Source organism: Pongo pygmaeus, chromosome 2 (assembly GCF_028885625.2).
Source record: "Pongo pygmaeus isolate AG05252 chromosome 2, NHGRI_mPonPyg2-v2.0_pri, whole genome shotgun sequence".
NCBI lineage: Eukaryota > Metazoa > Chordata > Mammalia > Primates > Hominidae > Pongo > Pongo pygmaeus.
In genome coordinates, this window is record NC_085930.1 from 121244398 (window position 1) to 121258651 (window position 14254).

Consider the following 14254-nt stretch of genomic DNA (forward strand, 5'->3'; position numbering starts at 1 on the left):
GGGCAACGTAGTGAGAACTTGTCTCTACCAAAAAAAAAAAAAAAAAAAAAAAAAAATCAGCTTGGGTAACAAAGCAAAACCCTGTCTCTATAAAAACTTTGAAAATTAGCTGGGCGTGGTGGCTTGCACCTGTAGTCCCAGTTACTCAGGAGGCTGAGGTGGGAGGATCACTTGAGTCCAGGAGGTCGAGGTTGCGGTGAGCTGAGATCAGGTCACTGCATTCCAGCCTGGATGATAGTGTGACCTTGTCTAAAAAAAAAAAAAATGAGCTGGAACATGGTGGCACACAGGTATAGTCCTAGCTACTCAGGAGGCTGAGGCAGGAGGTTCACTTAAGCCCCAGGGCTCGAAATTACAGTGAGCCATGATGGTCCCACAGCACGCCAGCCTGAGCAACAGAGAAAGACCCTGTCTCTAAATAAATTAATTTAATGGTTAAAATATCATAAAAGAGAGCTCCTGCTTTCAGGTGTTGGAATGAAGAATTTTTATCTTTTTCTCTTAAACACACACACACACAAGCATGTGCACACGTGCCCACACACACACCCCCCATTCTGAAATTTTGGAACACTGGTAACAAGTAGGTTCATTCATTTATTCGTATCTTCAGCAAATCTTTACAGAAGGCCTGCTATGTTCCAGGTACTAAGTGCTTGGGATACATTACTGAAGAAGATAAAGATTCTTGCCCTCACAGAGCTTGAGTTCTACTAAACAAGTAAATCCTATACCATGTTAGACGATAATAAGTGCTATGGAGAACAGAAAGGACAGCAAGGTAAGGAGAATCTGGAATTTCAGAGGTGAAGGGCCAGAGTGCAGTGTTAAATGGAGTGGTCAGGACAGACCTCACTGAGAAGTTGAGAATGGAGCACACTCACTGCAGGAGAAGAGGGAGTTGGCCAACTGGCTACCTGGGGGAAGACACTGGGATGGACAGCTCCTCACCTCCTTCAAAACAGAAGGAACAGCTGGAACGAAGGCCTCAAAGCAAAGAGACACACAACATATTCAAGAAACAGCAGTGGGGCTGATGTGGCTGAAAGGGGGAAATTGAAGGGAAGAGTGGAACGGAGAAAGTCAGAGAGGCGGTGGGGCCAGATCCTGCATGGGTTATGGGTCATTGTAACATCTTCGTCTTTTCCTCCGACTGAAATGAGGAGCCACTGTTGGGTTTTGAGCATAGAAGTGACGTGGTCTCACTTACATTCTTAAAGGATCACTCTAGATGTTATGTTGAAGAGCCTTTTACAGAATTTAGGCAAGAAATGATAGCTCAGGTCAAAGGGTATCAGGGAAGTGCGGTAAGAAGTTGGATTGTGGGTATATTTTGAAGGTAGAGACAACAGGATTCCTCATGGATTCAATGTGTGGTGTGAGAGAAATAGAGAAGTCAAGCATGACTCAGGTTTTGGGCCTAAGCAACAAAGAAACAAGGAGTTGCTACCCAATGGGAAAGCCATAGGTAGAAGATACTTTGTTCCCATAAGACAGAAGTTCAGTTTGGGGCATGTTGAGTTTGAGATATCTATTAGATATTGAAGTGGAGATGTGGAATAGGCAGTTGGCTATATTAACTTGGAGTTCCAGATGGAGCTCTGGGCTGGAGCAATAAATTTAGAAGTCTTTATCATATAGATGGGATTTAAAGTAGTTAGACTGGATGACATCACCAAGGGAGTGAGTGTAGAGAGAGAAGAGGAACAAAGACTGAGTCCTGGGGTCCTTGAACACTAGCAGTCAGAAAAATGAGTAAAGAAAAGGAGACTGGGAAGGAACAGGTACCAAGGGAGGAAAAACACAAAGAGAACATGGTGACCTGGCAGCAACATGAAGGATATCCAGAAGGAATGAGCAACTGTATCCTGTGTTGTTGATAGGTCAAGAAAGACAAGGATAAAGAGTGTACCATTGTATTAAGCAACAAGGGGGTCATTGACAAGGGTAAGAGCAGTTTCTGTAGAGTCATAGGGGTAAAAGCCTGATTGAAGTGAGCCATAAAGGCAAGGGGGAAGAGGAATTTAAGATAGCACAGAGAGACAATTCTTTTAAAGAGTTTTGATGTCAAAGAAAGGAAAGAGGCCTGGTGTGGTAGCTCACACTTGTAATTCCAGCACTTTGGGAGGCCGAGGAGGGCAGATCTCTTGTGGTCAGGAGTTCAAGACCTGCCTGGCCAACATGGTGAAACCCTGCCTCTAATACAAAAATTAGCCAGGTGTGGTGGTGTGCACCTGTAATCCCAGCTACCCAGAAGGCTGAGGCAGGAGAATCGCTTGAATCCGGGAGGCGGTGGTTGCAGTGAGCCGAGATTGCACCACTGCACTCTAGCCTGGGAGACAGGGGGAGACCCTGTGTCAAAGAAAAGGAAAGATATGTACTAGTAGCTGGTGAAGGAACGGGGTTCAGGGAAATTTTTCTTTCTTTTTTTAAAATTAGAGAATCAAGAGTATGTTTGTATGTTAATGGCAATAATCTAGTGGAAATCAAAAATGATTATATAGAGAAAGAAAGGGAATAATTGTTGGAACAATGTCCTTGAGTTGAGGATAGGAGATGGGTTCTAGTGCATAGAGAATGCTTTAGTATAAGAGTATGGATTATTCTTTCGATACTTAGCAGGAGGGAAGAGTATGAAAGTGCAAATAATGGAAGGGGATAGATGTGTTAGTGGGAATTTGTGGAAGTTGCAAAAGATTCCAATAAGGAGAAAAAAGAACACATAACAAAGATTTAGAAATCAGAATGGCTTTGGATTTCTCAATGGTAACACTAGAATCTAACAGATAAGGGGGCCAAGGCTTTAAAAACCTAAGGGAAGGTAGCTTGTAACTCACGAATTCTACACTTAGCCAAACTATTATTAAGTGAGGGTAGATTAAATGCATTTTCAAACACAGGAGGTGTGCTAGATATCTTGTTTGCCCCTTGAGATCCTTCTCTATTCCCACTTTGTGCTCAGGGAGGTAGACCTGCATGGATTGCTTCACTTGGGTCTCTTGCCCTCTGGCTCCTTGTTGGGTTTGGTCAAAGGGCGACACTGGTGGGAGACCAGGGGGCAGAAAGAAAGAGATGGATACTGTGTTCCTTTACTGAAGACTATAAATCTTGGTGGGCAACCCTTTCCTATAAGCTGCATCTCTCTCTGGATTCTAGTAAACACTCCTTCCTCTATTCCTTTCAGGCCTAAGGCTTCCTGCTGTTGCTAGTCCTATCTCTTCACACTGTTCGCACCTTTGTAAACAGTCCCTTCATTAAGCTTTCCTCTAGCACCCCCTTAAGAATGCCATTTTTCCTCTGGTTGACCTTGACTGGATACACTGGTCTCCAAAGACTTACCAGTGAGCCTTTTTATCATAAAACTATTGGGGGAGGTTCTCCACTAAAACAAGAAGACACAAGATTGAGGCAAAGGGAATCTCCTGAACAATGGTGAAAGATCACAGGATGACAGCTGTGTATTCAGTTTCAGAATAACCAACTCAGAATGGAGCAGGCCAGAAGGTTCTTAAAGGTGTCTTTAAGAAGGTAAAATTGTTAAAATACCTAACAAGGAGTTTTACACAGCTGGGACGGGAATTTGAAACTGAATTAAAGACATGGAAATCTAAGCAAATGAAAAAGAAGATGGTTGGCCGGGTGCAGTGGCTCACGCCTGTAATCCCAGCACTTTGGGAGGCCAAGGCGGGTGGATCACCTGAGGTCAGGAGTTCGAGACTAGCCTGACCAACAAGGTGAAACTCCGTTTCTACTAAAAATACAAAAATTAGCCAGGTGTGTTGGCAGGCACCTGTAGTCCCAGCTACTCGGGAGGCTGAGACAGGAGAATTGCTTCAATCCAGGAGGCGGAGGTTGCAGTGAGCCGAGATCGCGCCAATGCACTCCAGCCTAGGCGACGGAGCAAGACTCCATCTCAAAAAAAAAAAAAGAAAAACAAGATGGTTATTAATTTTAGATATAAGAAAACATTGGGCAATAAAGAAAAAGCAATCATAGTATAGAAAACACGTCAATTATAAAACAGCATTTATGCAACAAAAATTCCAAGGGACTGATGAATTATTTCCTTTTATAGACTTCCTTATAATATATAGCTTCCCTATTTTTGTAATGTAGAGGTTTTCACAGAAGGTATTTACCAGAACAGCATCTAAAATTACCAGGACATTTATTTTAACATGATTTGGCCTAGGTCATTTTACAGACTAGACAGTAAAAAATCTCAGCTTATCTATAAACTTCTGATCTGTGTGACCTGGGGTAGGTTACTTAATTTTGCTGACCCTTACAAAGTATGAGGATTGCAAATACAACACACAGAGTGCCTGGCACATAGTTGGCATTCATAAATGACCACTTTTGTCAGCCACCTTAATGGAAGAATGCTGGATAGGGATATTATAAAACCACAAGGAATACAACTTTGACCTCAATTTAGGTGGGTAGTTGAGCATCTGGAAGTCATGAGGTGTTAGAAGCCAGACACTATTATAAAAGTAAACACTTCTCAGACTAAGCAAATATGATATGGAACTGACAACAAAATTGAGAGGAAAATGCTCTGAGGAAGATGACTGAAAGAATAAAGTACAGAGTAAACTGGCTTTCAGAGGGGCCAAGAGCAGTATACAGCTCTCCTTTAGAACAGTGACATAAAGACTCAGTTTCTCCTGGGGGTCTCCATCCTGCTTTGTGCCACAGAAAGTGCAGGCCTACTGGGGAGGGTTCTGGTTCCTTTCCTAAGTATATAAACAACAAAATCAAAAGTTTTATTTTATTTATTTCTTTATTTATTTAGTGACAGGGTCTTGCTCTGTCATCCAGGCTGGATTGCAGTGGCATGATTGCAGTTCACTGCAGCCTCGACATCCTGGACTCAGGTGATCCTCCCACCTCAGCCTCCAAAATAGCTGGGACTATAGGCACACACCACCACACTTGGCTAATTTTTTGTAGAGCCAGGGTTTCGCCATGTTGCCCAGGCTCATCAAGAACTCCTGGGCTTAAGCAATCTGCCCGCCTTGGCCTCCCAAAGCGCTGGCATTACAGGTGACAAAGAATTTTAGCTCCAAGAGTTCTTTAGGCCCATCACTTCTAGAGGTTGGTCAGATATTAATGGTGTGAAAGGTAAAGAAAGTCATTGATAACAATTAACATGTGGTGAGCGCTTAAGATTTGCCAGTGGTTATTCTAAGCCATTTTACATGAATCATCCTGTTTAATCTTCACAACAACTCTAGGTCTTTTTATCCTCATTTGACAGATAAGGAAACTGAGACTCACGGAGGTTAAGTAAATTGCCTAAGGTTACACAGCCAGTAAACTCGAAGAGCTAGACCTGAACTCAGATTTGCCAGCCTCCAAAGGCTTCCAGACTACTAACCGTAACGCTAATATACAGCAAATAGTCTTTAGTTGTGGATTTTCTCACTAGCATAACAGCATTGATCAGGCCATATTCTAGCAAGTGATTTTCAAATATGAAGTGACAGAGATAACATACAAAGGCCAGGCAATTTTAAGCAAATGCTCTTACAGGTGTACTAGGACAGAGCCTTAAAACCATTGACTCCTTCTAAATATGGAGTTCAGACATTCAAATACATTTACCTAGTAAAGTTCTAATTGAAAAGGAGTTATTTTAGGGCTAGTATAAGTCCATCCATGTATTCCCAGTGTGAACTGTGCTCGAAGTAGTACGTGTGGAATCAATGTCTAGTGACCGGTTAGATGACCCGCATAGTGGATCTTTTCAAATCTCACATGGAGGATCTCATACAAAAACATCAAGAACATTAAAGCAAGCCCTGACAATAATTTTTTAAAAATAACAGTCTATTTCCAGGGTAAACAATTACTTTGTCACGCCGCTGCTTAGGGGCTCGGAGAACCTGCTTCTGATGTGGGTCCAGGTTGAGGAACACTTCGCCACTTGAGAACGCAAGTAAAGTCCAGAAATCCAGGACCACAGCAATACTCCAGCCCAGGGTTGCAGGGCAGCCTCTTTACCAGCCAGGCGACCCATTTCTATCTTGGCGCCGGCGAAGCGCCGGTTTGGGCGGGGGACCGCTCTCAGCCTGAACAGTGGGTGGGCCGGCAATGACAATGCAGGAATTCCGCGCAGGCCGCAGGGTCTGGGGACCTGTCTGAAGGGTGGGAGGGAGCACTTTTCACCTGACACACCCAACCCCCCTGCCGCAGCCCAGGGCCGCGGATGAGCGGAAGAAAAGCGCTTCGATACTGTCAGATCACTGGACTTCAGCTGCAGCATAGCGGCCCACCCCGCCGCCCGCCTAAGCTCAGCCCCTCCGCGCCGGCCAGGCAGCCACGCACGCGCAGTCCGTCCTCGCTCGCTCCATCAGTCCCGGCCCGGCCCGGGGCCCCGCCCCCGCAGGCTCCGCCCCGCTCCCGTGCGCTGAACGCCCCATATCCGGGTTCCCGCCGCCTCCACCGCCGCCGCCTCAGCCGCCTCGCACATTTAGTCTTGCGGGGAGTGGTGTGATTCCCGACCAAGATGGCGGCCGTGGGGCGAGTCGGCTCTTTCGGTTCTTCTCCGCCGGGATTATCCTCGACTTACACTGGCGGCCCCTTGGGCAACGAGATAGCGTCGGGCAACGGTGGCGCTGTGGCAGGCGACGACGAGGACGGGCAGAACCTTTGGTAACGACTCCACCCCTCCCTCAGCCCCCGCTGGCTCCCCCGGCCTTGCGCGGACGCCTCGGGATCCCGTGCCCGCTGGAGCTCGGCGCCGGGCCCGGCCACTGCGTTCCCGGCAGCCCCATCTCCGGCACGCCGAGGCCAGGTCCGTCCCTCCCGCGCTGCGGCTCCGGCCTCCGGCCTCACCGTACGCCTTGCTTCCCGTTAGGTCCTGCATCCTCAGCGAGGTCTCCACCCGCTCGCGCTCCAAGCTCCCTGCGGGGAAGAACGTGCTACTGCTGGGTAAGTGTTCCCTGCCTCGCCCCGCCCCGCCCGGCCCCCAGCGGCCCGGGGTACCTGGTCCGCCGGTTAGCTCGTTGGCTCTCTTTGTGCGGACAGCCGGCCCAGCCCCGCCCCGCCTCGCCTCCCGACCTGTCGCGGACGGCTGGGAGAGAAGGGTAACACGAGACCCTTCATCCAGGACCTGCGGGGGCCCGCCCTCCCTCAGGTTCCTCCTCCTCCTCCCCGGGATATGGGGGTGGCCCTGACAGCCTCCCCTGGGAAGGACAGAATTCGATTTCTCATCTGAGGGATTCTGGTGGCCTGGGGTTCATCTAGAAAATGACAGGTTTTCTTTCATCACAAAAATTGGTAGCAGGAGGCTCTTTGCGAGAGCTCCAGCGCAAATGGCATGCCATTAATATTTGATAGCTGACTCTTTGTATAATTGACAGAAGCTAGAACTAAGACCTGGCGATAAATGTTCTTGATTCAGCGTTCTCTGGTACAATGTGCTCGTGTTGCAGCTACCTTAACTGTCACATATAATTCTGAAATTTGTAAAGGGCAGTAGAACACAACTTTTCTAGTTAAGTTTTTTTAGCCAAATGGATGTAATAAGGAGAAACGGTCCAGTGTCAGTTCTCCTGATTGTTCTGTATCTCCTCGGCTCTCTGGAAGTTGTGTATTCCGTTTCTTTAGTGACTCTGGGGGTGGGGATAGAGGACTGAGGGAGAATAGTTCGCAGGTTCGCATTTTTGCAGGCTTAGCTCCTGAATCATTTATAGGAGAAATTTCTCTATATAGTTCTTTACATGCGAGATAACTGAAGTTTGGCTTATACGATGATTAAATTTAAAAACTTTGGTATTTGGTATCGGCTCAATACCAGAGGTTTTTTTTTGTTGTTGTTGTTGTTTTTGGTTATGTCCATCTAAAAACAGGAAACAAGAAGTCAAGTACTACTTGATAGGCTGCATGGTTAAATATGAGTGTTTACATAGAAAAATTACTTTTTTAATAGACTGTTGCCAAGCAAGAATATATGATTATTGATATTCTTTAAAGCTACATGGAGCTAGTTGAAAAATTGTTTTTACCTTTGTTTTTAATGTGATTGAAAGCACCTACTGCAGATTAGCCTGGATTGAGTCACTGCCCTATCACATATGAGCTCTAAGATCTTAAGCAAGTTGCTTGACATCTATAAACCTCAGTTTCTTCATCTTTAAAATGGTTGTTATAGAAATAATAATACTTGCCTCTAGGGTTGTGGGGGGGATCAAATGAGTTAATGTTTGTATAGTGGTAATATTTGCAAGTGATACTTTGTCATGGATTTATCTTAAACTGAATTAGAAAATATTTGTGATCAGAACTTTTTAAAAAATTGAATTAGTGCTTACATAAGTGATATTAATAGGGCAAAAATAAATTAGGATCCAAAAGCAAAAAAAAATTGTAGAATATATTTTTAGTTTACTAATTTAAACAAATTACTACTCATTACTAAGCTAAAATGGATTTAAGCTCATATGACCTCATTGAAATCGATTCTGTTTTAATTAAATATTTGGAAACACTGCCATGGTAAAGGTAAGATTCAGTAGTTTTGTTCTTATTTTTACATTTTCTCCAGTTATTTCTGCACATTAGATATTGTGTAGATGATTCTGTTTATGGTAAAACAAAAGTGGCAGTTTTGTTCATTTTTTGGTATATCTAATTTGCACTGAGGTTGTGCCATTTTTTTTTTAACCCCCCTTTGACACTGGGTCTGTGCATGGGACTGAGTGTTCTTAGAGGTCCCAGCCTCCTTCACTCCACCATAGAAGAATAGATTAAATTTCCTTTTTTACGAACTTAATAGTTCATAAAGTTCCATCTAATATCAGGTAATATGAGCTTGAAATTTAATATTTTTCTTTCAGTACTATTGGGATTTTCATCAGAGAGTCCTTTTCAGCTTTGGAAGGAGCTAATAACTGATTTGTATACTGGTTACAAAAATAGAGTTAACTTTCTAAAATACCCCTGAAGATTTCTTACAGACATTTCACCATCACATATGGCAGCATTCACTCTGTGCTGGTGGAGGAAAGAAATATCAAATAGGGATTGTGGTTTTTCTTTGTTATGAGTTTGAAGGTGCTAGGCAGGAGGATGCTTGGCCCTAATACATCTTTCATGAATGCAAGTGGTCTCTGGAGTCTCTTATTTAAAAAAACAAATCTAAGGCCAGGCACAGTGGCCCACGCCTGTAATCCCAGCATTTTGGGAGGCCGAGGGGTGGATCGTTTGACCTCAGGAGTTGGAGACCAGCCTGGGTAATATGGTGAAACCCCATCTCTACAAAAAATAAAAAAATTGGCCTGGCACGGCAGCTCCTGCCTGTAATCCCAGACTTTAGGAGGCCGAGGTGGGCGGATCACCTGAAGTTAGGAGTTACAGACCAGCCTGGCCAACACGGTGAAACCCTGTCTCTACTACAAATACAAAAATTAGCTGGGCATGCTGGTACACACCTGTAATCCCACTTACTCGGGAGGCTGAGGCAGGAGAATTGCTTGAGCCTGGGAGGCGGAGGTTACAGTGAGCCAAGATCGTGCCACTGCACTCCAGCCTGGGTGACAAAGCGAGACTCTGTCTCAAAAAAAAAAAAAAAAAAAAAAAAAAGCTGGGTATGATGGTGCATGCCTGTAGTCTCAGCTACTCAGGAGGCTAAGGTGGAGGGACAACTTGAGCCCTGGAGGCAGAGGTTGCAGTGAGCTGAGATTGCGCCATTGCACTCCATCCTGGGCAACAGAGTGAGACCGTGTCTCAAAATAATAATGATAATAATAATAATAAATAAATAAAATGAAAAACCAAATCTGAGCCTATGACAAGGCTTCACATTTCAAAACAACCTAGAATAGGAACAATGATATAGACCTAAGTACTACCCTCACAACACACACAAATTGCAGTTTAGCTTGCCACATGCTCTCTCCTCCTACTACCTGATAGGAGTAAAGGGTCATGACTGGTAACGTGTGTATGTGTAAGAGCCTTTCTCAGAGGATTTTCATACAAATCTCATTTCACCTCTTCTCTCCTCCCTGATCAGGGCACCAATTTGTAGATGGAGTAATGAATTGTAGAGACCTGTTAAGTGGATTTTCCAAGGTCACACAACATAAGGGCCCTGTTCTGTGAATCTGGCATGGATTTCTAACTTGATAGAAGTTCCTGCAAGGGAGAGAGTGCCAGGTACAAAACTCCTTCTACTCAAAGCCTGTCTTTGAACAAAAGTACTGGTAATTATTTTAAAGGAAAATCCAAATATTTATTGGATTCTGGGATGCGGCTGTCGCCATGGCACTTGTATTTAAGTAATCATTTAATCTGCCTAGGCCTGACTTCTAATGAAATCCAGAAAGTCTATGATATTAACTCTTCTTTCTTGAAAGGTTTTGAGAATGGATTTCAATAAGATTTGTTTTTAATAAAGGTAGGACTTCTTGCGCATGTATTTTAAGTAGGTTCTAACCTCTAAATTTTTCTTTTAAGAACTGCATTTTCATTTTTACCTTTTATATTTAATTACTTTTAATACAATTGATTATATTTGTTTTTTTGTTTGTTTTTGAGTTGGAGTTTCACTCTTGTTGCCCAGGCTGTAATGGCAAGATTTCGGCTCACTGCAACCTCCGCCTCCTAGGTTCAAGCGATTCTCCTGCCTCAGCCTCCTGCGTAGCTGGGATTATAGGCATGTGCCACCACACCTGGCTAATTTTGTATTTTTAGTAGAGACAGTTTCTCCATGTTGGTCAGGCTGTTCTCGAACTCCCGACCTGAGTTGATCTGCCTGCCTTGGCCTCCCAAAGTGTTGGGATTACAGGCGTGAGCCACCGCGCTGGGCATATTTGTATTTTAATAGCTGCCTTTAAAGGCAGTTTCTCCATATTGATTACTTTCCCATGTTTTGATAAGAAAACTCCCTAAGGAAAATAATAATAATAATACCTAACATAGAGCAGTTACAGGTACTAGTCATGTAAGGATTGTTTACGTACTCTATCCCCTTAAAGATCAGGAAACAGACACAGAATTTTTGTTTTGTTTTTGAGGCAGGGTCTTACTCTGTCACCCAGGCTGGAGCATAGTGGCGTAATCTCGGCTCACTGCAACCTCTGCCTCCTGGGCTCAAACCATCCTCCTGCCTCAGCCTCCTAAGTAGCTGGGACTGCAGGTGCATGTCACCACTCCTAGCCAATTTTTGTACTTTTTGGAGAGATGAGGTCTCACTGTGTTGCCCAAGCTGGTGTTGAACTCCTAGGCTCAAGCAGTCCTCCTCTCACCTCAGTCTCCCAAAGTATTGGGATTACAGGGGTGAGAAACCCGGCCAGAAACAGAAATGTTAAGTAAATTGTCCTAGGGTTACATAGCCAGGAGGCAAAATCAGTATTCAAAATTTTGCAGCCTGAGGCCGGCCCTGTGGCTCCTGCTTGTAATCCCAGCACTTTAGGAGGCTGAGGGGGTGGATCACCTGAGGTCAAGAGTTCGAGACCAGCCTGGCCAATATGGTGAAACCCAGTCTCTTCTAAAAATACAAATATTAGCCAGACATAGTGGTGGGCTCCTGTAGTCCCAGCTACTTAGGAGGCTGGGGCAGGAGGCTTGCTTGAACCAGGGAGGCAGAGGTTGCAGTGAGCAAGATCGTGCCATTGCACTCCAGTCTGGATGACAAGAGTGAAACTCTGTCTCAAAAAAAAAAAAAAAAAAAAAAAAAATATTGTGCAGCCTGGCTTCCAGAGCTAGTACTCTTAATCTATAGAATCTCCCTAAAGGAAAAGAGCTTTCCTTGTAAGTAAGAGGATGCTTAGCAGTTATTAAGGAATTTTATCTGATTCTTCTGAGTGTGTATCTTTTAGTGCAAACAATATCACTTATTTAGGTTAATTGAATTCATTGTCAACAAAGGTACATATGTAATCCTGGTCCCGAGCACAGTGCCTGGTTTTTAGATAGGACTTCAGTGTAACTTTTTGATTTGCTGTCAGTGTGAATTAATGAAAACTAGCTGGTCCTTTGTCAAGTCATATAAGCCTCATCTTTCTCATCTGTAAATTAGGCTATTTGAATTTAATGATCTCCAAAGCCTTATTTGATCTGACATTTTATAAATTTTCTTATTTTAATCTTGTGAGTTATTGAATATTTTAAAAGAAATGTTTTAAGGCATATTTAAATTGGGTTTTAATTAATTAATATAGATGTGGGCCATTTAATTCCACCCAGGAAAGAAATGTAAAGTCTCTATATTGTTCCCTGAAGGTATTAGTCCACAGTAATATGCAGCCAAAAAAGTCCCACAAAATGCTGAACATCATCAATAAGTATATGTGAAAGTCTTTTTTTCCCCCCCTTCAGGAATAAAACTATTATGCTTGAGCTATTGTAGGAAACCTTAAGATATACACAGTGGAATTCAGAGATCTGTTAAGAGAAGTAACTTGTAACTGGCAAGGGAGTGTATGGTTTTCTATGTGAGGACTGATTATAAAAATAATGAGAATGTTCAGTCTAAAACTATTGATTTGGTAAGGAGCTGGGATTAAAGATCATCAAGGTTCCATGAGTTATGCTGTTTTTTGCCATGATTGGTTATGGGAATATGATGCAAGGAATAGACTGTTACCATATATGATATTAAATTTTTTCAAAGAATTAGCATGAAATTATTTATTACATGTTTATTATATGTTACTACTACTAAAAATACACCAAATATAAAGTGTTTTGAGAGTAAGATGGCCTATTGGCATCTTATAATAGGGTCAGCAAACTCTTGTGTCAAGGGCCAGATTGTAAATAGTTTAGGCTTTGTAAGTCATATGGTCTCTGCTGCAACAACTCAGTTCTGCTGTTGTAGTTCCAAAACAGCCATGGATAATATATAAATGAATGGGTACAGCCTTGTTTCAATAAAACTTTATTTACAAAAACAGGCAGCAAGCCAGTTTTGGCCTGTGTCCTGAAGTTTGTGAACCTCTGTGTTTGTTTGTTTGTTTGTTTAGAGACGGGTCTTGCCCTGTCACCTAGGCTGTAGTACACTGGCACGATCATAACTTACTGCAGTCTCAAACTCCTGGACTCAAGAGATCTTCCTGCCTCAGCCTCTTAAGTAACTGGGAATACAGGCGTGTATTCCCACCACGATGGCTAATTTTAAAAATTTGTTATATTTTTCTAGAGACAGGGATTTACTATGTTGCCCAGGCTGGTCCCCAACTCCTGGGCTAAAGTGATCCTCCCACCTCAGTCTCCTGAATCACTGGGGTTATAGGTATGACCCACAGGGCATGGCTGTGTTAGGTGATTATTGGCGTCAGTTTTATCAGTAAGCACAAATGCCAGTTAATAGAGATTTCTGGTTAATGGGATATGGTGTGTGGCACATAATAGGTGCCTAGTGAATATCTGTTAAACAAATGATGAACAGTCTTTACTTAAAGTATCATTGTTATTCCAGTTAGGTATAGTTTGAGCACAGGTTTAAGAATTGTTAAGAGGACTTCATATAATATTTCCCCTAGTGCTGCTGTCAAAAGCAGAAAACAACTGGCAAATCACAGATAAAGGCTGGTAGAGCAGTAATTCAGGCTGGCGTGAAATCCGTGTGAGAGAGAATGTCAGTAAAAGCACTTAGAAAATATAAAACAGAAAGGAGTCTTGAAATAGGAAAAGAAAAGTCCAAAATTCAGCGTGGGACTCTGTCACTAACAAGTCTAAGTGGCCGGGCGTGGTGGCTCAAGCCTGTAATTCCAGCACTTTGGGAGGCCAAGACAGGCAGATTACTTCAAGTCATGAGTTTGAGACCAGCCTGGCCAACGTGATGAAACCCCATTTCTACTGAAAACAGAAAAATTAGCCAGGTGTGGTGGTGGGTGCCTGTAATCCCAGCCACTTGAGAGGTGGAGGCAGGGAGAATTGCTTGAACTCAGGAGATGGAGGTTGCAGTGAGCCGAGATCGTGCCACTGCACTCCAGCCTGGGTGACCAAGTAAGAATCCATCTCAAAAAAAAAAAAAAAGTAAGTGACCATGGACTAACCTTTTTGGGCCTTATTTGCTTTATTTGTAAATCAGGACAGTGGCTATTAGAAAGACCCCACAGATTACCATTTTATTCTTTTTTTCACCAAACATTTATTAGAGACATGTCATGTATAAAATGCTTTGCTGAATCATCTGGGGTAAACAGGATGACTAAGACTCAGCTCCTGCCCTCTAGGAGCTTATAAACTCCTGTGGGGAAGAGACTCAAAGTAGTAAAGATCAAGTATGTCGGTATGA

At 43.4% G+C, this 14254-nt stretch overlaps 1 protein-coding gene across 1 annotated transcript in view; it reads left to right on the plus strand.

Annotated features, from left to right (window-relative positions):
* The first annotated feature begins 5837 nt into the window (after positions 1-5837).
* The window catches only part of DYNC1LI1 (dynein cytoplasmic 1 light intermediate chain 1), a 45228-nt gene continuing 36811 nt past the window's right edge, over positions 5838-14254 (plus strand). The window contains exons 1-2 of the mRNA XM_054481526.2: positions 5838-6660; positions 6866-6939. Coding sequence (XP_054337501.1) covers positions 6515-6660; positions 6866-6939 — 220 coding nt within the window. The 5' untranslated portion in view covers positions 5838-6514. The remainder of the gene's footprint in view (positions 6661-6865; positions 6940-14254) is intronic.